We start from the raw sequence: 22765 nt of genomic DNA, 5'->3' as shown, positions 1-22765 counted from the left end.
CACTTAAATAAAATGAAGCAGAATAGCATGTAAGATGGGGCAGCTTGAAGAGTAAAATGGGATACTCTTTCTCAAGAATAATGAGCCCAAGAGGTACCACATAACCATGGTGATCTCCCAGTTTCCTTCTTATTAAAGGTCAGAAGAGACAAGCCAGATGCTAGCTGCTCTGTGTGTGCTTGAGGTGAGCTGACCTAGTTTTACCTTCATCGTGGGGCTTTGGGCCCCCTGCCCTTTCTAAAGAATGAACCAGACTATACCACTTCATTGGCACAAGATCACACTTTAGTTCAGAGACACATTTGCATAAATACTTGAAATGGATCCACCCTGGCAGGTGGCAGCCTGAGAACATGTGGCTCACCACAACCCTGTGACCAACACTGTGGCCCTTTAGATGGTGAATTTTAACACTGAAGATAGTCATGGTCATTTCCAAAGACAGCTTGGGGCACAGCTACAGAGTTTGCTTTGACATTTGTCACTGACTCCCTGCCCCACGCCTCTCTTGTACTAATATATTTTCCCCTCTGAGGTAGATTATTTATCGGGGAAACCAAATAGAAAAAAAAAAAAAAACTTTAAATCTAACTTTGCTAGTCCTTTGCAAATAGGCTGGCTCTGAGTCTCCCATTGAAGTCAATAAGTGCACTTTTGCCTTTTAACCTATGCCCTCTATTTGAACCTGAGCAAGGTTCAGTCCACTAGACAGCTGACTTAGGATCTGTCATCCCCATCCCTTCTTCTCCTCCCCCTTATGAATTCAGGCAGTACTCAAGGGGCTGCGGCAAGGGAAGGCCTGGGCAGGCCATGCCACCTTGATATACAGGGTCACCAGAGGGGACCCTTGTCCACACCCCAGCACCCCAAGTCCATGAGCACAAGACCCTTTCCCACCACATGATCACAGGGGACACGGCTGACTTCCGCAGGGCTTTGCATCCTCAGGTTTCAGAGCCTTGCTACAGGTGGTGGAGGCCTGGCCTGAGGGATCCCTGCACTCCACAGTCCGCCGCTGCCAACCACCTCCACAGGTACTGGAACACTCAGACCAGTCCCCTAGCACCCACTGCACATGGAGCAGTGGCTGGATGATGTTGGTGGTTGCTCTCTCTTTGCTGTTTTGTATGCTGAAATCCACATCATTTGGAACAAAGAAGGTGTATTTGACTTTTGGTGGGAAGATCTCACCAGGGACAGTCAGGAGCTGCACTGTCAGAGGCTCAGGTAGGGGCCGGAAGCTCTGTAGCCTCTCCAGGGTGGCAATGGAACCACTGTACTTCAGGATGGTCCCCTTCACCAAGATGTCCTGCTCTATGGCAGAGATGGACAGGTTGCCATTGAGCAGGTACCGCCCATCAGCGGTCTTTAATGCTAGGTAGCTGCCATCATTCTGGACCCCTGGGTGGCTCCGTTGTTTCACATCAATGTTTGTGGCACCAGCTGGGATGGTGACAATGTCATTGTAGCCATAACTACAATAGGAACAGAGAGACACTGTTAGGACTGGTGGCAGCCTAGGTCCTTAGGGTGTCTTTGAGACTGAAGTGAACACCCCTGGTGTTTGGGAGTGAGCAGACAAAAACAATTACTCAATAATAAAGGAATTGCCCCATAGTTCTAAATAAATTAGCTATTGAAGCAGAAAAAAATGTCTTGTACTTAGGATTTTTAAGAGTTTTGCTTCATCTGTCAGCTCTATTGTAGGTGTTTGGGTTAAGGAGTTGGGATGGATGGATCTTAAAAACAACATAGAGGGAGAGCCCAAAGGGGTTTGAAAAGCTGCACTGGTGCAGACAAATCTGGCACTTCATGACTCAAGTGAGATCTCAAATATATCTAGTTCCTTGTGCTGGTGTAAAACTAGGCTTGGCCACCTCCACACCCAGACTTCAAACCCATGTGGAAAAATCTGATCTTGTCACCTGTTCCAGAACTGACCTGGGTGGAAGTCCCATACCACCTCTTTGAGTCAGTCAGCATCTATGGTTATTATGGACTTAGGGCAGGATTTCAGGATGGTGGATAGTTAAAGCTTACTTCTTTGGAATCACCTTTTGAGTGTGCCCAGCCATGAGTACCAAGCAGTAAGAGGAAGCTATTTAGGAAAAATGGTTTGTCCATTATAGGCATGGGGGTTTATGTAGGATGAAGAAAATTTAGTTCTTTTGTCCTCCTCTGGGGATCTGGGTTATAGAGGCTGGGGAGAAAGGGAAGAGTATTGAGGAGGACAGTCCAGTTCTTTGCTATTCTTGTCATGTGCCCAGCCAGGACTAGCTGTTTAGTCTAAGGCTATAACAGTATCCAAGGCCCATATGTCCAGTGCCTAAGAGGAAGTTGCTAAAAGACCAACAATCGGAAGAACTTATGGTTTTCCACCCTATATCCTTTGAGCTTAAAATTGAATACTACCAAGTTGTCTACTATGAGACACAAATATATGCATATATGTATATATATATATATATATATATATATATATAGAGAGAGAGAGAGAGAGAGAGAGAGAGAGAGAGAGGTGGGAGAAAAATAAATGAATATGAGGCAGGGTAGAGTAAGCATCACTAGGTAAGTAAACACTTTTCAAAGTCTCCGAGGAATTTCAGATGGAGTAATGGGAAGAGGCTTGGATGATTACCTAGCTGCCAGAAAAATATATATGTACTAGTGCCAGAGTAGCAGAGTGTAGTCCCTACCATGTGACCATGCCCTTATTCTTTAGGAAGTGCATGGAATGGCAGGAAAAAATAATCCCTAAGGACTTAAGGAATCCAGGTTCTCTTTCTGGTCATCATTAACTCTCCGCGTGATCTTAGAAGAGTCACTTAATCATTTTCTGCCTTAGTTTCTTTGTCTGTAACATAAAGAGTAATAGTATTTGCCTTGTCTACCTCATAACTTGTTTTAGGAATCAAGTGAGGCTGTTGAAGTAAAGGACTTTGAAAAATTCTAGGAGCTACATGAATGTGGGGCACGTGGATGTTAGAAAACTGTTCTGAGTTCTCAGATTTGTGAGGCTGCTGAGCCACTCTTTTGTACCCTCTTTTCTGAGGATTCATCTAGAAGAGCACAAGGTTCACCAGGCTTAGGGTGAGATGTCCTTCCTAAAGCAGAGGCCTGGAGGAACTGTTTTCTGGCAAAGGGCCAGGTTACTCAGCCCAGCCCTCCAGCAGATTGAGTCAGAGCTGATACATTGTATCCAGGTGGCCTCCCTCTAATAAAAATATATATAAAAAAAAGCAGCTGCCCTGAGTTCCATCCTTTCTATGGCTTGACCCTGTGCCAAGGGCTCCACTCATTCTATCGCATGAAATCCTTACAGTGACTCTCAGATGGCTGACGTTCTACAGAGAAACTGCAGCTCAGAGAGTTTAAATAACTTGCCCAGTCTACAGAGCCATTAAGGAGCAGCTGCAGTTCAAACTTGGGCTGATTAGAGTCCAAAGTCTGATATGCTCTTCTGCCAGTGTACAATTTCTGGGGAAGCTCACCTGGAAGGGGTAAAGGAACCGGAGACCTTCCTGCATGAGTTGCCTTTGCCCCCACACACACCACATTTATCCAGCTTCCTAGGTGAGTCCACCACATGGTCACAGCCAGCCTTGACGCACTGGCCTCGGATGCAGATGGCCAGAGTCTCTGGACCACATAGAGTTCCATCGATTACCTGGGAAAGGAAAGGATGATTGAGTATATGGTACATAGAAACAGCCTGCAGGAGGGGTGTGCCATAGGTGCCTTCTTCCCCATCTGATCTGAGTACAGTAGGATTCTCACCTTGGCTTCAAACACTTTGAACTCACTCCTCCCCCGGGCTCTGCAGAACAACTTACAGCGGTCCCGGGGGGACACCCCCGAATATTTGGGGACCCACTGCAGGAGATTTCCGTCGATATCAGTGTAATTGTAAGCATTATATTTCTCACACTGCTGCTCTCTGAAGCTTTTCCCTAAAAAGAGTAAAAAATGGTGTGACTGTAATATACCTATTGAAGTCAGGAGAACGTAGGTGGAGAAATTCCTTGACTCAAGGACCATTTCTTGGTCTAGGTTTTGGACTCAACCCAAGGATGCAGGACCAGTGTTATCTGGGCCCAATGTTTCTAGACACAGCCTGACCTAGATGCACATGTGATCCTTACTCAAAGGGGTGAGGAAAGGAACCATCTAGCTTCCTGCTGGCCTTTCAGGGATAAATATCCTTTCCTTTTGGAAAGACATTGATTTTATTTTACAGATGGGAATAGGGAAAAATTTAGCAAATGTGGAAGGTACAGAATGATGCATGAAGCTATATTTTTGGAACTCTGCTAATAGTACTCTATCTTGATTTCCTCAGTGACACTGGGCATGTGGCCAATGGCTCTTCCACTGTACATCTAGTTTTAGTCTTACCCATCCATATACCCCACTTCCTGTAACTCTGGGTGCTTATGGGGGAGCTCTATTTGCATGTACTACTCTTTCCTCTAGCTCAGCAATGCCAAGTACCATTTGGTCCTTCCACTAACTGGTTTGATTTTCACTTGATGACACTACCATATTTCAGTCTTGAGACTAGCATCCTTGACCCTCCTGTACATTTGAGCATCTCTATCCACAATTTCCAATCTGTCATGAAGTACTCCTCTATATTTAGGAAAATTTGTGATCCAAAATGGCTTCATGTTACTTTCACCATCCCCATCAGACCTCAGGGCTTCCACTGGGACCCAGTGACCAGCCTCTTACAGGTACCTGCCTCTACTCACTCTTGCTCCACATTGCTTACAGATTGATCCATATGAAATAAGTTCTGGGTGTTTCCCCCAACACATCCTGAAATTAGACCTGGTCTTCCTACCATAATTCTTCACCCTAGCTGTAAATCTGAATGACCCATGGAAACTTCCAGACACAGATGTGGTGCTCCACCCTGAGGTTCTGAGTCACTACAGTAGAGGGGGTCTGGGCTGTGTTTGAGAAGCTTCCAGGTGACCTGATAGGACAGCCTTTACATTCTGATTCAGACTTCAGTTGGCCTTGATATACTGGCAAATTCTGCAAATGATGGCACTTCTCACACCTTTTCCTTATCTTGAAATGTCCCCTCATAACTTGCTGCCATCTCCATTCTCTGGGCCTTCCTTGGTTCAGACTCCCCTCAAAGCATCTCCTTTCTCTGACCTCCTTCCATGCTTAGGGTCTGTGCCTCATAGGTTAAATTGTAATTGCTAGATGAAGGGGTTTTTGGTTCTTTAATCAGAGTACATTTTTATATCATTTATAACAACCATTATATTTCTAGACACACAAGAGTCCTAAAAAATTCTTGATTGAAATGGCTGACCTTGGTGTATCTGAAATCATGTTACCTATTGCCTGTTATTTACTGTGTACCTTATATTCATCCTCTTCGTTTCTCAGGAACATCTCAGCCCATATGCCAGGCAAACTCTCACAATTCCAGAACAAAATTTCTAGAGCCTCATGCCATTGCTGATTCTTGTAAAACTGCAGCGCCTACAGATTCTCCCATTAGATGTCAAGCAAATGCCAGGGTGTCTTGGCACTTGGATGAGCTGGTCCTAAACCTCTGCTTGTCTTTATGTCTGCCAACCCTTCTTGGAGCTGTCCAAAGGGGAGTTGGATGGGTTGGTTGGGGGAAAAACTTCTAATGATTCCCTTTCATAAGTTTCCTGTGGCCCCTTACTGCCTCTAAGTTACTGTGTGTGCTTCTAGCACATTCCAAGGAAGAGGAATATGCCAGGGAAAGGTGTAGGTAGTGTTGCTTCCTGGGACTGTTCTGTCAGGCAGTTGTTATGGCCCCAGGGAAAGACGGGCAACTCTTCTCAGCAGGAATGTACACAGGAATCAGATTCAGAAATCCTCCCTCCTCCCGAGGCCAAGTGCTGGCTGGAGAGACCTTGGAGGTTTGGCTCTGCATTTGCTTTGGAAAACACTTCCATTCTGTGCATAGATGAGGGTTCAGATGCCTCCAGGAGGATTATTATCCTAGACACTAGCCCCTCTGCAAAAGCCCTTCCTCAATAAGTTTGGTTAGGAGTGACACACTCTGTCTCCACATCTTGGAAGATCAGGGCAAAATTTCTCCTTGACTTTGCCAGCATTTCCCAACATAGTAAGAACTGTCCTGGGTCCCCGAGAGCCACCCCCAAGTTTGCAGAGCCCATTTACAATGGATTACAGTTCAACTCTGCATCCTGGGAGAACCACCCTTGTCCTCCCCTGGCAATCTGTTGCAGCAGAAATAGCAGCTGCCCCAGCAGGTGTGGCGGTAAATGGCTGTTACCATCAGATGGGCATTCCTCCGTGTGGCATGACTGGTACTTGGATCTGCGACCCAGGCAGTATCTTCCTCCATTCTGAGGCTCTGGGTCCTTACACTCACGGTGTGAAAACTGTACTCCTCCTCCGCAGGTCCGGGAACATTCTCCCCAGGGCCCCCATGAGGACCAGCCTCCATCCACCACAACCTGCAATATACAGTGCCACTGGATCAGAAGTAAAGAGGTGGAGGGACTGGGCCTGACTTTGTCATCTAGCTATTCTCATCTTGGTGCACAAAGTTCTGTATCTGCTTCAGTTATTTGATAATTGACTGTGTGGCCTGCCTAGCTGCAGCTTTGTGAACCCTGAAGCTGTGCTGGGCTCATTCACAGTTGACTGCCTTATTCAGGTGCACAACAGAATAACTGCTGAATAAATGAAAGAGAACCTTTCATAGGGATGTGGCTGGGTTTGACACCATGGTTCTCTATGGCAGCACATTTTATTCTACACCGGACACTTAGCAATGTGCGCAAATACCGTGGTTGTCCCAGCTGGGGAGGGTTTATGCTACTGGCATCTAGAAGGATGAGCCCAAGGATGCTGCTAAATCCCTAAGAGTGCACAGCACCAAATGTCACTAGCACCAAGGTTGGAAAACCCATGTCTAAAGGAAGAGTCTCTGAGGGGTGCTGCCACTAGTCTACCAGCTACTGATTCCAATGCTAGGGTAATACATGGGACATACACAATTGCTTCCAAGTGAATTAATTTATGAGAAGAAAGCTTTGTCCCTAGGTTCAAAATGTTATAAAATGCATGTACATATAAAAAATGAAAAAATATGGAAGAGTGTGAAAAAGGAAAGGAATACCCTTTAAAAATACTACTACCCAGAGAAAACCATTGTTATGATCTTCATCAATATCCTTTCATATTTTTGCTCCAAATATATAATCATAAAGATGTGATATTTTCATTTTACAGACAATTCTGTGTATATAAATTATTTTATGATCTGCCCTTTCTCCATAAAAATAGGGGAAATATCATATCACTCTTTCCCTGCATTTAGCTTGATTCTGCTTCTGGAGGTGGGTGGACTGACCTCTCTCCCCTTCAATAACGTGGAAAGAGAATGAATGAGGGGACTGGGAGGTTGCTGAGATGAATCCATGAATCCTGCACTGATGCAGGCTTAGGAAGAGAGTGTGTAGCTTATGTGGCCCAAAAGGCTGCTGAAGCCTAGTACAAAAGACGGGCCATGGAGGATGGCCCCATGGAGTGAGTTCGGGCCACCCTGGTGATTCTGTGCTGGGTGGGGATCAAGCTGTGAAACAAAGTGGATGCTGTTTCATAGTGATGGCTCCGTGACTCGCAGTAAGGGAAATGTGATCGGCCTTGCAGTTTGGATGTATTAAGAGCAGTACAAAGAAGTGAATCATTTAAAAAACCCTCACTGGCATTGCCTTGGTTTTTCATGCAAGTTTCCTCTGCACTGGGCCAAGATTTCTCTGCCTGGTCAGAGGCAGCTCCAATTCCTTCTCTCCTCCTCCTCTTTGAGTATGGAATTCCACAATGACTCTCATTCCCCTCATCTCTAATTAGGAATTCAGCTTAAATATGGGGAGGCTATGAACACTTGTCACTCAATCCTTGATAAAATGTTCCTATCCATGTCACTCTTTTCATTTATAATGGAATTTGGAAAGGCTGTCTTTTATTTTGTGCCCATCTTTGGCCTTCACACCTCTCATCAATCTGTATAAAAGCTCTCTATTCAGTCTCAAAGCAATTCGAAAGGTGAGTTGCTGAAATTCCCAGAGCAACAGCAGCATCCCATAGACCATGAGTACAGCCTCTAAGGGCTCCTTGCTTGTATGCATAAATATGCTTCAGTTTGTTTGCTATGAGTGATTTTACTTAGAAGTCAGAAGTTGCAGTCTAGCCTGAAGTCTCATAGTTCCTGACTTTCAAGTGTGGTTCCCCCTTTGAAAACAGCCTTCACCTTCTTTTACTCCCTCTCCTCCTTCCTCACCTTGGGCCTATCCACTTCCTCCTCTGGCAGACAGCTGCCATCCAAGCAGATGTGCCCAGGTCCACAGGGGGTGCCATCGGCCCAGGGCAGGCTCCCATTCTTTGTATGACAAAGGGGCTCAGAGTCATCTGTGTGGCACCAGAGCTGGGTGCAGATGTCCTGCACAGAGGTGTTGGGGCAGTGGCGGAAACCAGGTCCAAAGATCTGCTTGCACTGTTGGTCCAGCTGATAGAGGGCTCTGCGGCCTGGGAGGTCTGTGGGCAGGGGCAGGGCTGAGGTGGGGGCATCGAGGAGACAGTCGCCTGAGAAGAGAGGAAGCAGAGAAGTAAGAACAAGGGGCAGGGTCTCCTCAGTTTTCATGGCCCTACATTACAATCAAATTTCGTATGATGTAGTTTAAAGTCTAGACATCATGGTTTCCTTGACCTTGATCTAAACACTATCAATACCCAATCATCTAAGACTGTTTTTAATTTTTTTTGACTAACAATAGCAAGAAGTTTTGTAGGACTGACTTTCTCTTTTATTATCGGAACATCTAGGATGCATTTCCCATGACTCCCAGTGTGGACTTAGTGATAACCATCTAGCCATACCCTTAACCTACATCACAATAATTGGGAATGTGAATATCCTCTTAAAAACCATGACATGATATTCTATCTTAGTTATGGTCAAATTAGTTCACCCATCCTTGTCTTTCAAACTTGGAGAGCGACCCAAGTATTGCTGTTTGGATAATATACTATATTTGTACTACTTGTCTCCCTGCCTCTTTCAAAGAGAAGAATATATTGTGTCACTGCTTTATCCAACAATTCAAGCTGTTTTAACCAGGCATTCCTGATCCCCCACTTCTTGCTCTCACACAACCTGATTACTGCCTCCTTGCCTTTTCTGAGCTATCATAGGAGAAACCACTCCAGCCTGGAACATTATCTTCTCTCCTCTTTACCATAAACATTCTTCCATTCCTTTAAGCTCTGCTCAGACTCACTTCTTCCAGACAAACTTCTTAAACTAACTCCACCTGCTTCGATGAATAAATCTAAATTAGCCCAGAGCTCAGGCTACAGGAAGTTGGGCAAGGAGGAGCCCTCTGGGGAAATTCTTAGAATGCCTTTCAAAGAATGACACACCTCTGACGTCTCTCCCCACCCTAAGAGCATTCTGAGAAAGCACAGGTCTTGGGATTCCCCAAGTCAGTGTAGGTGCCAAGAGCTGTCAAAGAGGCCCTCTGGCCAGGTGGACCGAGAGAAGCAGAGAGGAAGCCAAGTGGGGCCTACCGTGGCCATCGTCCAGGAGCTCCGTGAGGTACATGGCACTGCATGGAGACCAGGGCAGCGTCTTGTTCAAGTGGACGAAGAGCGGTGCCATCATGTGGTGCTTGCCCATAGGCCCAAACAGCCGTGCACAGGTCTTAGAGTCATCATGGGGCATGCTGAGAACGTGCCCTGAGGGAGCAGAGAGACCGTGGTCTATTCCACGTGGCCAGCTGTGGTGATGGTTTTGGCAGTGCTACCAATCACCAGCTCCTTGTGAGTCAAGCCACACCTTGACTACCTAAAGATTTTTGTTTTTAGCCTTATCTATTCCAGAAAGTGTTCTCAGATGACTGAGGAACACTAGTACCCCTTTATTTTTTTGTCTCTACCTGTCTGATTTTCACATTTACCTCTTCTAATTGCTGTCCAACATGGTACCCCACATCCTACTGCTCAGTTATGTATGGCATCATGGCTCTACCTGGACATTTGTTTCATGTTTTGGCACTCTTCAGGTGACTTTGATGATGCCTCAGGACACTGTTGTGGTGTTTTGTTCTTATGCTCAGGATGGGAATGGAGTTTACAATAGCATGCACAATGTCTATTGTACATAACCCACTCTATCAGAATGAGATATGATGGCCAATTGCGATAGCTGACTATTGAACCCGGAAGAAGTAGTTCCCTCCTATATGTGGTAATGTGGCTTTGACACGGCAAATCTTACCTAGCTCATGGGCCAGGGTGTAGGCCGCCTGGAGCCCTTCATCCTCGATCACGGAGCAGCTCTTGTTGGGGTCACAGATTGTGCCGATGTCCGCCACACCCAGGGTGTCACACAACCCCTCCTTCCCACAGAAGTTCTGCTTGGTGAAGAGAGCCATCAGTGATTGTGGCATGTGTACAGCAGGTATAGGATCACAGGAAGGCACCAGGTACACGCGAATCTCCCCACCAGCCATTACATGGGATACTCAACTGCTGGCTTAAGCATCACCTGTGTTAACTGAGTTTTGTAAAGGTCTAGGTAGCAGCAGTAGGGTTCTATGTGTCTTGATATCCAACCTTGTGGCCCTTCATTATTGTTTTTTTTCTATCTTAGTTATGGTCAAATTAGTTCACCTATCCTTGTCTTTCGAACTTGGAGATCGACCCATGAAAATCACTTTTGTTAAAAAACGAAGCAGGGTATAGTGGTGCATGCCTATTAATGCTAGCTACTCAAAAGGCTGAGGCAAGAGGATCCCACGTTTGAAGCCAGGCTGGGCAACTTAGCAAGATCTTATCCCAAAAATGAAAAATAAAAGGGTTGGGGATGTAGCCCAGTGGTGCTTGCTTAGCATGTGTGAGGCCGTGGGTTCCATTCTCAGTACTGCAAACATCAACAACATCAACAACACACACAAAGCTATCTGAAGGGCCCCGTGTCCTCCCATGGGCCACTCACATAAGAAAGCCTGTTCCCTGTTTTATGACGGCAGCATCCTAGGGCTACTAGGACTTCATAGGCTCATTTTGAGAGGCAGAACAGCACAGTGGTTCAGAGAAAGACCCCACAGAAAGCCTGACTGGGCTCAACTATGGGAATTGCCACTGTGTGGCAAGAGAGCTGTGTAGCCTCTCTGTGCCACAGTTTCCTCAATTATAAAATGGGGATAGCACCATCCTTGACCCTGGGACTGTTGTGAGTCCTGAAGGACCTGACAGGGCCTGGCACACAATACCACACTCCCTTGTCTTCAGAAAGCTGTTTAAATCAAACCTGATGGGTAAGCAGCCCTCCTGCCATGGGAAATCTTGAAGGACTGCCTGGTTACCTGCTTCTATGTTTAACAACCCCTGAAGACAGAACCCTTGTCCCACTTCCAACTCCAGCTCTCTCACTGAGTGGCTTGAGCTTGTTTCCTCTTGTTATGACCTCAGCAGACAGCTGGTCATGAACTTTTGGAAAAGAGCCCTTACAAGATTCTTCTCCTTCCCTTGCAAATACCTCACACTTGTCCTCATGACCTCCTCCTCATCATTCCAAGCATTAGGCTTCTGGCGTCCAGCTGAGGCCAGCAGGGAGACAGTTCCCATGTTTGGGCAGGCCTAGTGGCCCTCCTTTTGATCCACCCAGCCTGTCCCCCTTCAGGTCCAGGATTTCTGGAGCCAGCCCACACACCTGTCTGGTGAGCAGGATGGCCGTGTCATAGTGCTCCGGGTGGCGGTCACTGGGATGGTTGAAACGCCGCTGCCAGTTGCAGAAGTTGCGCAGTGTAAGCCCACCATTGTCTGACACCTCTGGGCCCCATTTTTCATCTTCCACTATTAACACTTTGACCACCATGAGATTGATGGAGTTCCTGATGCTGGGGTGCTTGTAGATGCGGGCTGCCACTGACATCAGGGTCAGCATGTGGTTCTGTCAGGAAGGAAGAACAATGGGAAGGGGGAAGTATTCAATCTCATGGCCCTTGGCCTGCCCTCTGCCATCATGGCTTGTGACAGGGCATTTACCTTGTTCCTTCCAGGCTCTGGGTTGAGCATTGGGTATATAATATCTTGCCGTGACTCACAAAACCCTTGTGGGCTTGGTGTTATTTCCCTTCATTTGCCACGGTAGTAAACTGAGGCTCAGTAATTGGTCCAAAAATCATAGGGTGAATGAGTGGATGATCTGAATTTAAACCCAAATGCTGGCCCCAAAGCTTGTGCATTTAACATCCAGACAAGCCACACATGGCTATCTAAATCCTAGGTAATTAAAATTTCATAAAATTAGAAGACAGTTCTTCCATCACACAGCTATATTTTAAGCACATAAATAGCCATATATAGCTCCTGGCTATTGTGTTGGAGCTGCAGATAGATAGTTCTTCTGGGCTGCATGGTTTATTCTGCCTTAATCTGGATACCAACTGTCTTCCTGCCAACCTCCTCCCCTTCCCTGGCCTCAGCCTGGAAGCAAAGATCTGAGTGCTGAAGGTTAGAGTTTCTCTTTTGGAATTCAGCCAAGCATTTTCCTAACGTCTGTTGGGGTAATTTCTACTCCTCAGAATGGGAATTGTTAACCTCAAACTTTGCTCATTATAATAAATACTCCTAGCAATAGCTACTCTGCACCAGCCACTGGCCACACTAGACACACATCACCTCATCAAATTCTCACAATAACTCTATGAAGCAGACACAGAGGAAGTGGAGAGTCACACAAGTTCAATAACTTGTTGAAGGTCACACCACTCCTAAAGCCAGGATGCCAGCCCAGGTATGTCTGTCTCTGACATTCCTACTTTTCTCATTTAGTTTCCCAGGGTTTGGCTTGTTGATGTTTGCTTGGACAGCCCTGAAGGATTTATTCCATTCTGCTTGGGACTTGAGAGAATCCAGAAGGCCTAATGAGACCCATGTGCTTAGGATCCCACCTGCTCTCAGTTCCACCCAAGCCAGATGAAGGAACCTACATCATTGCTTGGCCTCTATCCTGTCCTTGGGCTGCCAACAGCTCCCCTGATGAATTCCAAGGCTTTGAGAGGAGGCCAGATGGGAGCTGATTCTCCTGCCACAGGGGCTTCTTGAAGTTGCCCTCTTGGATTATTTTGCAGAGGCAGAGACAAAGGGACAGAGGCAGGCATGCCTTTAGTTTGCAGTATGGTTAGCTGGGCTGCTGTTCATGTGTTCTGCTTCTCTGTTCCCTGGAGCACCACCTCCTATCAGCCTCTCTTTCTGTTCTTCTGTGGTCTGGAAGATGGGAATTGAAGGAGGGGGAAAGACTAGAGAGGGACATTCCAATGAGGCAGACTGTGTGTGGGAGTTCCAGATGAGTCTCATTTTTTTTTTTTTTTTTGTGAATGGGACCTGTCTGTTCACTTCGAAGGCAAGAAGCCAGGTATTTTGTTAGTTCTACAGAAAAAGGCAGGTTACTAAGTGCAGGTTATTTGGCATGTCAAGTACTCTAGTTGGGTTTAGGCTGATGTAAATATCAGCAAAGCTGAAACTTGGCATTTGCTCCTGGAATTATATTCCTAAAAGAAAAAAAGCAATCACATATTATGCAACTGGGGGTGAGCACTGAGGAATGATAGCTTGCTGAGGCTGATTCCTAGCCAGGTCTTTACTGCTTCTGGGGTTCAGAAAGAGTCTCCTAGTCTCTCAAGGAAGGAGCAGGGTCTGACAGGCAGGGACCACAGGTTGCCTTCTTCAAGATTTGTCTTTACAAGATTTCTTTTCATGGAGTACCCATTTCACATTCTGAAAATTGGGGAAGAGGAGATCTTTCAAATACGGTGTGAAGCCATGAGATGCCAGTTGCTAAGCATCGGGCCATGGCAGGTCAGCACAAGAAACTTAGACTTGAGGTCTAAGAAGAGTCTGTATGCTCCAAGCTGATCAAATGAGACTGAGTGAGAGATGATGCATTGGTCATGTCCTCAGTGAAGATAAAGGAAAAGGTGTAAATTGGGCTGGGGTTGTGACTCAGTGGTAGAGCGCTCACGTGGCACATGTGAGGCCCTGAGTTCAATCCTCAGCACCAAATAAAAATAAAATAAAATAAAGGTATTGTGTTTAGCTACAACTAAAAAGAAAATGGGTGTAAATCATTCTATGAAAGTTGGGGTAAGACAAGAGAAGTTTCCCAGAATTAAGATTTGCAGGGACCTTCTTCTCTGTAATTTAGGGAACTCATATGATTCTCTTCTCCAGACACTGCACAGCTGTTGGGCCAGGAAGCTTGGCCAGGGAGCCATTTTGCTTCAAGGTGATAGGTTAGACTTGAAGACATCTGAAATTCCTCCTGATCACTCACCATCTCATTTTTATTGCTAGGATTGTGTGGTCCAATGTCCCTTTCAGAATCCTAAGCCCTGGTCCTGTTGATCTCTCCGTGTCTATTGTGTCCCTGAGCAGCTCTGTCATCTCTATCATCTCCTGCTCCCAGTTGGCAACCTCAGAGAAACACTGGCAGGAGTTTTTGCATTTTCAGGGTATCTGGGAAAGACCATTGAGCCTGGGCCAGGTGTGTCACCTTGGGTCTGTGAACCTCTGATTCCCCAATCCTCTGGGTCCAAAGGGAAAGCCTGACTTCTAGTTGTACAGGGAGTAGGCCTGGGAGCTGATCAAGGGAAAGGTCAGATGGCTTGTTCTACCACCTGGAGTCTATTTATACCTCTCACACCTCCTTACTCACCATGTAAATGCAGGAAGTATGCCCAAGAATGTGAACAAGATCCTTCCCCACCTCACACCCAGGACTATTGGGTCCATGGTTTACACAAAACCTCCAAAAACCCCCAACAAATTGGTAGGAACCCATGATCAGTCTGGCCAAGAATGGTCAAACAAACCTACTCTTGAGTGACCTGGGGATCTCATGCCCTTAACTCCTGTTAGGGAAAGAAAGCATTTTTTTTTTTTTTTTTTTTTTGCGGGGGTGTGGGGGGAGTCTTCTCCATTGGTATCCACAGGAATAGAAAAATATGGTCCAGTCAGCTGGCTGGGACATAGACCTCTGATTCTTTCAGATACAAACAAGGAGATTCCCCCTCCCAGCAGGGGGGCTCCTGTGGCAGCCAAAGCTGGGTGGGAGTCTAGGGGAGAATGAACCTGGGCCAAATGAATCCAGCAGTCCTTTTCCTGGTCAGAACATCACCTTTTATTCTTTGCCCATTTGGTCATCACATAGCAGGCCCTAAAGCTTCCCTTGTGACACACTGGCAGAGATCAGAAGAGTAGCAATACGGAAAAGCCAGTTTTCACAACCAGGGGCCATTATTCTTCCTGGCATTTCTCTAGGGCTCAAGATAGTACTGGTGAGTAGATGGAGGAGAAGCAAAGAAAGAGAAAAGAAGTGAGAGGAGGAAAGAGAGGTATCTGCATGGGTATCCTTTATCTTGCCTTATTCTCCAAATAGCAAAGAGCAATGTCACCTCTCTAAAGCTTACACTTAGGCAGGACTACAAGTTGTCAGCTTTAAACACTCGGGAGTTTGGGCAAGCTGAAAAAGAAGGCCTCTCTGCCCTCTGGGAGAGCAAAGCTGAAAAGCAGTGGCTGGCACTCCAGTGTTGTGTGGCTACACCATCATCCCACTGTGACAAATGGTTTCCTTCACTGAAGGCAACTCTAGTAATCGCTATGCTTTGCTGAGCACCTACTATGTACAGGCATTGGATCAAGTACTTTCCATATTTAGTTCTATCTTCAAGACAATGCTAGGACTTAGGTAACTGCTTCTATTTTTTTCTGGTGAAGAAATCAGGGTATGCAGAAATAGGTAACTTGTTCAAGGACACAGTTATTTCTAATTCTCCCTAAATTCTATGCTCCTGGTGGCCACACTACCACCCATCATCGCTACTGCAAGGAAAACTATAGTCTTGCCAAAACAAACCCAAAGCATGCCAGCAAGCAAGGCTGTCCCTGTCATTGTCCATGCACACCTAGCCTTTGGATATTAAGATATTTTCTTTGGGAAATACTTCATATTTTTAGTAGTTCTGACTGCAGCAGACACAAGGGGAGAAGACTCTTTCTTTTGCCGGTGGGAAGAACATAATTCAGGCACAAACAACACTTGTCTTTCACCCATGAAAACTGGGATAGCTACAGAACAGGTGGGGCCTCTGTTTCTGTTATCTTCTAAACGAGGACACTCTTGACATTGAAAGATGATGTTATTAATAATTATGCCACAACAGGCATAAACTTGGACTGTGCTGGGTGAACTAGGCTATATGATCAGTGTGAGAGCCTGTGGGAGACATTGGCCCCAGAGGATAGGAGTAAGGAGATGAGATAGATAGCTGTGACAGGAGCCTGACGTCTAGGGATGCTCTGGTTGGCTTTGGGGGAAGATCAACACTTCTCCCAGCCTCTTTCTGTTAAAAAGAGAATTCAGAAGCTCAGCTTTCTGCCCAAACACTGGCAGAGACTTCCCAGACAGAGCCTGGGGCACTGCTCAGCCCACTACTCACTCTGTCTGGTCAGGTTCATCCAGGGGGCAATGAGCAAAGGCTGGATGCAGACATTGTTAATGGTCTCTTTCAAGGTGGTCCTTCCTTTCAGCAAGCCTTCTTTGTCTGAGCTCTCTAACTCTGAAACCAGATAAGAAGGTGGGAGGCAGGGGCCTCTTTTGTCAAGGGATTAAGTGAACGCAATGGTACAGAGTTCTGGAAAACTTCATTGTCGCTTAGCAGTGAGACCAGACTGGAGCATAGCTCTCACAGCTTTGAAGGTGAAGGTGGTTTCTTCTCAGGATAGGGCTTCACACTTCAGCTGGATATCTTTGGATTGCTCAATTTAAGGATCCACCCCACAACATAGACAAGTGCCATAGGGTGAACGGAGTTACAGACTTTCTTATGCTAAAGAGGTACCATGGTGCAATCACAAAGAGTGCTGGACCCAGGTTTGGGAGACTTGGTTTGCAAATCTATCCCATTACTCATCAGTGTTGTGACCTTGGAAAAGTCTATGGCTTCTGTGAGCTCTCTGTTACCTCACAGGTATTTCCATGAGGTCATGCATGTAAAACCACTCTGAAAATTGAACATACTCAGAAAATGGTGGAACCTTCCAGGAGATGGGCTCATCATGGAGCACCCTCATAGGCACTCAGACTAGAATTGATTATGTACAGGTGTCTTCTACTCCCTAAAGGGCAGAGATGCTCTTTTCAACATCTTTCCCCAATTACTCTAAGATACCCCAAAGTGCCTTCCATTCATGTGAATGAAGTCTATAGGAAACTCCTTGGAGAGTTATGTTTAAAGAACTGGCTTTCAGCTAAAAAGGCTAAAGGAAAAGGTTGAGGGGGCAGGGATCTCATGATAATCAAAGGGAGATCAGTAGAAGAAAGGGACCAGGGGGTAGGAGTAGGGAAAGGAGGGAGCAAGTGCTAGGGAGTAATATTGGCTAAATTATATTGCTGTATTGAAAGCATGTATGAATACGTAACAACAAATCCCAGCATTATGTACAACTATAATGAACCAATAAAAATATGAAAAAAAAAACACCCACTAGCTTCCATCTGGGGGTAAAGGGTTTGAGTAGGCCAGGCCCTGGGGTGCCAAGCCTTGATTTTCACTCTTCTCTCAGCTGAGCATATGGACCTGTTTTAGAAAGCCCAAGGCATTAAGCTGAAAATTTCAGTGGCTACAGAGGAGCCAGTGGTTGTCATAGAGACAGATGTGCCCCAGCCCCTCTCTCACCCTAACAGGTGGGAGCAGGAGTGCAGGTGGGTTGCCACTTGATGAGACCAAGGTGGAGGGGGCAGGGCTGGTCCAGCTCAGTAAAAACTTCTTTTCTGCATGAGACTCAGAAGTACACTCCCCAGGGAGAAGAATGCAGCCTTCACAGGTGGTGACCCTATTCTGATGCTCTCTACTTGGTGCTGGATGGGTGCAGAGGTGCCTGTGTGTAGCTGTCAAAGGTCCAGAAAACTTGCATATGTGGAGGAGGAGGGAACGGAGCAACCATCACCCAGGTCAATCCAGTAGGTGTCCCATGAGAATAGTTATGCCCTGATGGCTCTGTGACAGAGAGAGCAACATTTCTGGGGTAGCAGAACTGGATCTCAAGCAGAGTGAATAAAACCTGGTGCAGAACCCAGTTGAGCCTTCTGTTACAGTGGCTGGAGAATCCTGAATCCCAGTGCCAAAGTGTGGCTGCCTCTGGACAGCTGTGATGTCTGGAGATGCCAAATATGTCTTTGAGGGAAATACTTGGCATCTTCCCTGTCTAGGAGAGGAGCTGAGAGAGTGAGACCAAGGAAGGTGTTGGGGAGGACATTTTAGCATGAAAGACTGAAAAAAAAAAGACTTTTTTTTTTTTGCTACTTCCCCATGTTCTTGTTTGGCTTTTCTGTATGTTGGTTTTCAGGTACATGTCAGAAACTGGTCTGCTCAGGAGGACAGGCCCAGACTCTCTCTTCTAGGTTGGCAATAAATATATCTCAGCTTCTTTCTTAGTGGAGCTCCCTGAAGCTGAGCATTGTGATGTTAGTGAGATAGGAGAGGCCCTCTTATCTTCTTCTGATACCCTCTTCACTACTTGCTTGGGAAAAGGAGTCAGAGGAGGCTAGTGCCTCTCCCCTGCTCTCAGGGTCAGCAGAGAAGCAAATGTTTAATCAGTATTAACCAAGAGCTCATGAGTTAGAGTCCCTGAGGGCTCAGAGCCACCTTGCAGTGCTCTGGGAGAAGCCAATACCACAAAAGATGGCAGTAGCCAGAAGAGCAGCCACATGGATCTCTCACCAGCAGTACTTGCTGTCCCATCCATTTTTCACTGGATCTTTCTCACTCTGCACTTCCTGGTGATAGGAGAGTGGGTAAGATCAGGTGAGAAATAGAGGGCTAACTGCCTTCTTTTCTGGACTATTCTGCATAGGTGATGCCAATGCCTGTGGTGCCCTCAACAGTCAGGCACAGGCTGAACTAGAATTGGGTTTCCAGCCAAGAATGCCATCACTACAAAAGTGTTAACTGAGCTGCTGTGGTGTCAGGATCCCTATTTCAGGGACCTGTGACCTCTGGGCAAATCAGTTCTTCTCTAACTGGCGAATGTCTGGTCCTATGCTCCCTAGTTGAAGAGAAAGATAGCTCTCTTCTTTTTTCACTGAAAAGACATATTTTTTTCTCCTGGAAAGACCTCTGCCCAGTCTTTGGGAGGTAGGTATCAGGGCTTAGGGTGATACAGACATCTCTTGCTAAATCAGCACCATCTTTATATCTAGTTAGAGATGGTCTGGCTACAGCAGTCATCCCCTGTACTCAGTATTTCTGTCCCAGTCATTTGAAAGTTAGTTACATCTGGGCAGAGGACAGCTGGATGGACCAAGCACAGCTCTGGCTCCTCCAAAGACATTAATTGCAAGAGTTTCATTCCCACTCCCCACTCCCCTCCTTTTTTCACTGAAATGTCAGTTGCCTAGGCTGAACCCCCAGGCAGAAATTTTGTTCCCCTCCCTCTTTGTGCTGGATGCTGGCACTGCCAAGTTCTGCTGGGGCTCAGCGCCAGGTTGGCAAGGTAGTCCATGCCCCTTGATTACAACCAGCTGGGCACACAGAAGTTGGGAGCCCCTTTCCAGGTTCAACTCCCTCCAGACAATGTCTTTTACTTATGGCAACCAAAGTTCCTTACCCAAGGGGAGCCAAATAGCTACCTCTTTCCAGTCTAGCTGCCTTTCACTGGGAACCTCTCTAGCAACAGTAGAGAGCTGAGGACATAAGGGTAGGGGTGGGTGTTCTTCCAAAATGTTCAAATTTCATCTCTTTTGGGAGAAGCAGGTGCCTGGGGGATGCGTTCAAACCCACTTTCTGTTCCTATCACCACGTGCTGCTGGAGACTAAGACTGAGAGGGTTGTGAGCGGGAAGACCTCCAGGATCAGGACCTCCACTCTAAACTGGGGGTTGGAGTGGAGAAGTCAGGATGGAAGAAGTTAAACATTTTGAGTTATTACTCTTCCTGGTTTGGGGTCGGGTTTGGGAGGGTGAAGAGGGCTTGGGAAGGGAAAAATTGACAGGTGCTGGGAGATGTGTTGGGGGCATCCAGGCAGAGCAACTGGGGAAAGCTCTCGGAGTCCTACCTGCAGATCGGCCCCATAGAAGGTAGCCATGGACGCATCGGCCACCAGCAGTGTTTCCACGAAGCGAGCCTCAGATACAAACCGCTTGGTCCTACTCTTGGCCCCCAAGGGTGGTGTCAGTTCACTGGTGCCTTCTGCCTCTTCTTTGCGCTCCTCCTCCTCCTCGTCGTCCTCCTGCTCATCATCCTCTCTTTCCTGCTCCTCACCCTTTTTGGTCTCCACCTCCCATTCGGGTCCTCGAGGGAGGGGGCGGGCTTCGGCTGCAGTTAGCCCCGGTTCCCCGCTGCGCTCCCCAAGTTTCCAGCGCTGTAGGAGGTGCGGCCGGTTCAGAGAGTCCCTAGTGCCCTGCGGTTGGATGGTGAACTCCTCGTTGGCCAGGAGGAAGGAGCCGCTCAGCCCGCGACACAGGCTGAAGGCCGCCAGCGACTCAGGCACCCCATTCACCGTGCCGGAGAAGAAGCAGCCGTGTAGTTCCCGCTCTCCCCCGGCCGACCCGCCGGAGCCCCCGATACGCTCGATCTTAAACTCCGGCGCCAGGAAGCTGGGGTCGGGCGTCAGGTTCAGCACGAAGTCTTTGCCGAAGGCGGACAGGTGGAACGTGAGTTCGCCGGTGCTGCGCGACAACAGCTTGGGCACTACCACTTCCGAAGTCGGCCCCGGGGTCGCCCTCCCGGCTGGAGCGCCGCGGGCAAGCGGCGGCAACGGCAGCAGCAGCAGTAGCAGCAGCAGGAGCGCCTGCCACCGGGCGGCGGCAGAATCGGGGAGCATGGGGGCTTTGGCTGCGGCGCACCGTAGAGTTTGCAAGAAGTCCGCCCGATGCGGGCAGGTGTTGGTAGCCGGAGCGTGGCCCAGCCGCTCTCTCCAGGAAAAAGATCAATCAGATGCAAGGCCCACTCGGCCAGTGGCAGCAGGCGGCCCCAGCGCGCGGCTGCCGCGGTCCCCTGGCGGCCCCTCTGGCTTGCGCAGCCCGCTCCTCCCGCGCTGAGCTGAGCGCTAGCAGCTGGCGCCCCGACCCGCGTGCGCTGGTCTTCCGCCCCAGCCCCGCGTCCGCCCCGCGCAGCCGCCTCCTGCCTCCTCCACTCTCCGGGAAGCACCGAGTGGGCTGCTGAGCCCTTCGTATTTATACTTCCTTCCCGGCTTTGACATAAGAGGTTTATTTTTGATCTCTCACTATTCCCGTTTCCCCTCCCCTGGGGTCAGAGAGGGAAGCTGAAAAGAGGGAGTGAGAGAATGAGAGAGGAGGGGAAAAAATTGGACAAAATGTAAAACCAATCAGGAGTCAGCGAGACCCGCCCCTCTCGCCCCCGAGAAGCATCAATTCCAACTTCTTCCCCTTCCATTCACGTGCGGACCCACATTAACTCCTACAATGCTGGACAGGCCTTTCAGGCAAAGCCCTTGGAGAGACCCTATAGCCTCTCCATCCTGTGGGGCCAGGTGTCCAGGATAGAGCCTTGGAAGATCTGCCGGAGAGAAGGTGTTCAGGTCCCTGCAATCACTCCGGAGAAGATCCCCCTTTGTCCAAAGAGAAGTCTTAGGAGAAGATTTCAGAGCTTTTTAATTGTAAAGCACAAGTCGGAGGTGGAAAGGTCATATTTAAATCGTTCCCTCCACTAAAACCACCGCGTAACCTAAGAGAACCCTATCTGTTTAAGTTATCTATGAATCTTTACAGCTGTGTTCCCTGGGTTCTGGGGCAGATATCCAGCACAGTGGAAGTTACCCAGAGCGAAGTCAGCAGCAAAGTGGAATCACCCCAGAGGGAAAGTTAGCACATCCCTAGAAAGGAAGCAGGACTCCAACCACTACTACAGCTTTTCTTCTGCCATACAGTCCTGCTGATTATCTGAGGGACTTCAGGAAAAGTGACAGGTCCCCTTTTACTGCCTTGCCCATAGGGTCAGTTACCAGTGTGAGGTTGATTCATTCTGTCTCATCACTTCTTCCTAGAGAAGAGAGTGAAACCCAGGAAAAAAGGGATGATATGGTCTCAAGACAACAAAATTCAGCATTGGTGTCCCGCTCCAATTCTAATTGTGCAGGTTTAGATTGGGTTCAGAAACCTATTCTCTAAATACTGGCTCTAGACTTAGCCCCTCTATGTCCTTTCTCTGAGTTGACAGCATGGAGGATTAATTGGGATCCCCAAAATCCGGTCCTTTAAGTCTATTGCCAGGTCACCTACCCCGGCTACCCAGCTCTCTGCTTATGCTGAGGATACTGACAGTTGAGGTCATTCCTGCTTCTTTTAGCCCACCTAATCCCTTTCTGTAGTTGTGAAAGCCCAGCACACATGAACTCTCAGGCTTCTTACCTCCAAAGGATAGTCCCTTACAGCAACAAAAATACTTTTGTGACTATAGTATCTGGGGAGAAGCCCTGCCAAATATGCCCTCCCTAAGTGTCCCCACTCTGCTTTCTCATCAACACAAAGAAATGGCTATGAATTAGACAAAAGGGTGAATCTACTATGCATCCTGTGTAGCGTAGTGCAGAATCTCCTAACCTTGCACAGCTTATAGGATAGGATTAAGCTGAGTCTAAGATGTTTTGGAGGAAACACTCCTAGAGACAAGGGGATGGAAAGAGTCACCTCTTCAATCATTTTTTTAAAATGAGCA

The 22765-nt window shown here is 47.4% G+C and overlaps 1 protein-coding gene across 1 annotated transcript; it reads right to left on the bottom strand.

The window, feature by feature from the left end:
• Positions 1–267: 267 nt before the first annotated feature.
• Adamts8 (ADAM metallopeptidase with thrombospondin type 1 motif 8) lies at positions 268–21258 on the bottom strand. Its single transcript, XM_046432612.2, has 9 exons — positions 20145–21258; positions 11741–11980; positions 10304–10439; positions 9595–9762; positions 8309–8610; positions 6293–6476; positions 3778–3950; positions 3492–3667; positions 268–1475 (listed from the first exon to the last, which is right to left on the bottom strand). The coding sequence occupies exons 1-9, from the start codon at positions 20910–20912 to the stop codon at positions 905–907; spliced, it is 2718 nt and encodes a 905-aa protein (XP_046288568.1). The 5' UTR covers positions 20913–21258; the 3' UTR covers positions 268–904.
• Between the last annotated feature and the right edge of the window lie 1507 nt (positions 21259–22765).

This window comes from Marmota monax, unplaced genomic scaffold, assembly GCF_021218885.2.
Source record: "Marmota monax isolate L192 unplaced genomic scaffold, Marmota_monax_Labrador192_F-V1.1 WCK01_AAM20220418_F8-fsc00062, whole genome shotgun sequence".
Lineage (NCBI taxonomy): Eukaryota > Metazoa > Chordata > Mammalia > Rodentia > Sciuridae > Marmota > Marmota monax.
This window is presented reverse-complemented; position numbering and strand designations above follow the sequence as displayed.

What these genes read in the sequence shown, in the direction of transcription:
- Adamts8 (XM_046432612.2), bottom strand. Translation starts at nt 20,912, where the DNA reads ATGCTCCCCGATTCTGCCGCCGCCCGGTGGCAGGCGCTCCTGCTGCTG. An exon ending in AGGAAGTGGATAGGCCCAAG is followed by an intron (nt 6,477 to 8,308) that starts GTGAGGAAGGAG and finishes TGTATATTGCAG; the next exon opens with GTTGTGGTGGATGGAGGCTG. An exon ending in TCAAAGTGTTTGAAGCCAAG is followed by an intron (nt 3,668 to 3,777) that starts GTGAGAATCCTA and finishes TTCCTTTCCCAG; the next exon opens with GTAATCGATGGAACTCTATG.